General features: G+C 39.5%; 1 protein-coding gene across 1 annotated transcript in view; it reads right to left on the reverse strand.

Annotated features, from left to right (window-relative positions):
- Window positions 1-682, reverse strand: part of LOC121840851 (vesicle transport through interaction with t-SNAREs homolog 1A-like) — a 110394-nt gene extending 109712 nt beyond the window's left edge. Inside the window, exon 1 of the mRNA XM_042306288.1 lies at window positions 674-682. Within this exon, the coding sequence (XP_042162222.1) occupies window positions 674-682 (9 nt within the window). The remainder of the gene's footprint in view (window positions 1-673) is intronic.
- Between the last annotated feature and the right edge of the window lie 2921 nt (window positions 683-3603).

Below are 3603 nucleotides of genomic sequence, written 5' to 3' on the forward strand. Positions count from 1 at the left end.
GATTCAGCGATGTTGCAACCTCAAATCATGATACGCATTCGAATCGTTTGAGCTCATAACGAATTCTCAGTTCGTCTCTGGAAAATGATAGTGTTCTTTGATTTCGTTTTTATTGTTCGGGTTATGTTATGTTCATTAGCTATCTATCTTCAATACGTTTGGCAGAATATCTTCAAGCTCAAACACAATATCGTCTGGAATGTATCTGTTTTGCAGTCTTACCTCCTCAATGAGTTACAGTACTATTTATAGAACAAACAGAGCTGGTTCCAGATCAATTGTGTTAAGCCTTGGGATGTCTTACAGAACTATCAATGTCCTCAAAAACATCAATTCTCAACGACCTGGCTGTGCCTCGTGCTGTATTCGGAAATGAAATCAGAAAAGTGTGACCTCAAATGTTTATCTCTCGAAATGATGTGAACTACCAGACCTGAGTGAGCCTGGAAGTATCTTGTAAATTTAATAAGAGTTTGTCTTTCGTGTAACAGCGTATTTATGACCAGAGTAAGTCTTTGATTGGACAAACACAACGCACAGATTATTATTGTTTAACCCTTTTAAAACAATATCCATCCCGACATTCAACATTTCAAAGCATATCCTTTATCCATTTTAAGCAATTTTAAAAATGTTTATGGTTCAGAACGAAGAATAAAAGCCCGGTACATACTCGTATCATTATCTCTTTTAGTTTGAAAGTGAGATAACTTGAATGTTAGGAATAGTTAGGCCAAACAAGTGAATTGAGCACTTGCACAAAATAAAATCTTTCAAAAATCTTTTGTGAATTTTGTCAACACTAAAATACAATGAAAAACATTCAACAGAATGACTACAAAACCAAATAGATCCATTAGCTGGATTGCCCCACTGAATTTCATGTCTTCTCGTGGTGCTGTGATTGTCCACCGATGTAAATATGCAGTACAGGTTGTTGAAACAGCATTGGAATGACCACTAGTCAACGTTTGTGTTCTCAGTGCCTTCAGAAAGTATTCACACCCATTGACTTAACCCACATGTTGTTGTGTTACAGCCTGAATTCAAAAATGTATTAAAATTGACACACAATACCCTATAATGACAAAGTGAAAACAAGGTTTACACATTTCTGCTAATTTCTTGAAAATTAAAAACAGAAATATCTCATGTACAGAAGCATTCACAACCCTAGGTCAACACATGTTAGAATCACCTTTGGCAGGGATTACAGCTCTGCCAAAGGTGACTCTTTTTGAGTAAGTCTCTAAGAGCTTTGCACACCTGGACTGTACAATATTTGCATATTATTACTTGAACAATTCTTCAAGCTCTGTCAAATTGGTTGTTGACCATCACTACACAGCCATTTTAAAGTCTTGCCATTGATTTTCAAGACGATTTAAGTCAAAACTGCAACTAGGCGACTTAGGAACATTTAATGTCTTCTTGGTAAGCAACTCCAGTGTATATTTGGCCTTGTGTTTTTGGTCATTTTCCTGCTGAAAGGTGAATTTGTCCCCCAGTGTATGTTGGAAAGCAGACTGAACCAGGTTTTCCTCTAGGATTATATCTATTCAGTTTCTTTTATTCTAAAGAACTCCTGAGTACTTGCCGATGACAAGCATACCCATAACATGATGCACCCACCATCATGCTTGAAAATATAAAGATATGGTACTAAATATAAAGAGTGGTACTCAGTGATGTGTTGTATTTGCCCCAAACATAACGCTTTTTATTCAGGACTTAAAGTCAATTTCTTTGCCACATTTTTTGCAGTTTTACATCAGTGCTTTGATGCAAACAGGATGCATGTTTTAGAATATTTTTATTTTGTATTATTGTCACCAATCTACACTTCTTTGCGAGGCATTGGAAAACCTCCCTGGTCTTTGTGGTTCAATCTGTGTTTGAAATGAACAGCTCGACCGAGGGAACTTACAGATAATTGCATGTGTGGGGGTACAGCGATGACATCGTCATTCAAAAATCATGCTATGTAAGCACATTTTTACTCCTGAACTTATTTAGGTTTGCCATAAGAAAGAGTTTGACTCAAGACATTTCCGCTTTTCATTCTTGATTAATTTCTAAAAACATAATTCCACTTTGACATTATGGAGTACAGTGTGTAGACCAGTGACACAAAATGTCAATTTAATACATGTTTAATTCCGGCTGTAAATACAACAACATTTTGAAAAAGTCGAGGGGTGTGAATACTTTTTGAAGGCACTGCATTTCTCACACGTCTGGGGTCTCAACACATTTGAGTTCTAAGATTGTTTGTTGTCTGTGGTCTGACAGTGTTCCCAACGTGACTCGGCTGTTGCCTCTCAGCGTTGGTTCTCCCTGAGCATTTGTCGTTTCAGCTTGTGCATCTGAGCGGAGGGCCGGAACCGACAGGAGGGTGAAGGGGGGGATCACAGATTAAACACGAGGTGTCAAAGGCTCACACCCCACCAAACCCCAAACAACTCACTGCTGGTGTAGACCTGAGCAGTGAGCAGTGTGTGTGGGACCAGGATAAACAACCATTGTTCTCAGTTAGCCGCACAAACAGGGCAGATGAGGGTTCAGAGGGCGCATGACTAGCCCTTACTGTGGAAAGTAATAGGCCTGGGAGGTAGAGAACACGGGTAGAACACGGGCCATTTCTTTAACACCAACCAACACACTAGACAAACCATCAAAAAGAGCCATTCAACTGAAATACGTGACTGAATGGAATCAAAATAGGGTCTGCCACAGAGTTCGACACGGGGAAAACAAGAATAATATAAGACTCAGAGATCATCAGAGAATCATATGAAACAACATTTTTAAGCAGAGAATGCAGATTGTATTTATGAATTTGTGAGTTCTACTTACTGAACATCAAAAGGCAGTGGTCTGTGCACCCCTTTCTCAACGTGAATGATTAAATCTGTCGATGTCACACGCGCGCCATTCCTCCATTATAGTGTAAATGAACAAAACTTTTTCAAAACTACTGCGGAAGCCACAGAAAGCCAGTTGATACTTCAAGAATGAGCTTTGATATCTCTCTAAGGAATACACTGTGACTCAATAATGTTGTGACTGTCAGGAGGAGAAAAACGAATAACTGGTTTAATCTATTTCAAATCCAAATGAGATAATTTCTCCATATTTAAAGATTTAAAAAAAACTAATCTTGGTAATGAGGAAAACACATGACTTTCTGTTTGAGATGGCCATATATTCAGTGATGTTTATTGTGCTTTGTTTGGGTCTCTAAATTAAGAACTAGTGGAGGAAACGCTGATGTTGTTTATTTCAGTAGACCCCTGTCTTTTTGGCGCTATAAAAACAACAACTCACACACACACACACACACACACACACACACACACACACACACACGCAGATGCAGGGGAGAAGAGCGTGTGTTTTCCCAGGAGCCAAACGAGGAGCAGCGGCGCCTGCTCTGTCGCCCGTACACCTCTCTCCCCTTGCTTGCCTTTGATGTGCTCCTGAAAATGTCACCAGTCGTCAAGGAGTTTTTTCCTCTCTCTCTCTATCCACCTCACGTACGAGCGAGACAATTTGCTGTCGCTCACTCACACCCCCCCCCTTCCTTCCAAACAGAATGCATAC

Source organism: Oncorhynchus tshawytscha, linkage group LG25, assembly GCF_018296145.1.
Source record: "Oncorhynchus tshawytscha isolate Ot180627B linkage group LG25, Otsh_v2.0, whole genome shotgun sequence".
Taxonomy (NCBI): domain Eukaryota; kingdom Metazoa; phylum Chordata; class Actinopteri; order Salmoniformes; family Salmonidae; genus Oncorhynchus; species Oncorhynchus tshawytscha.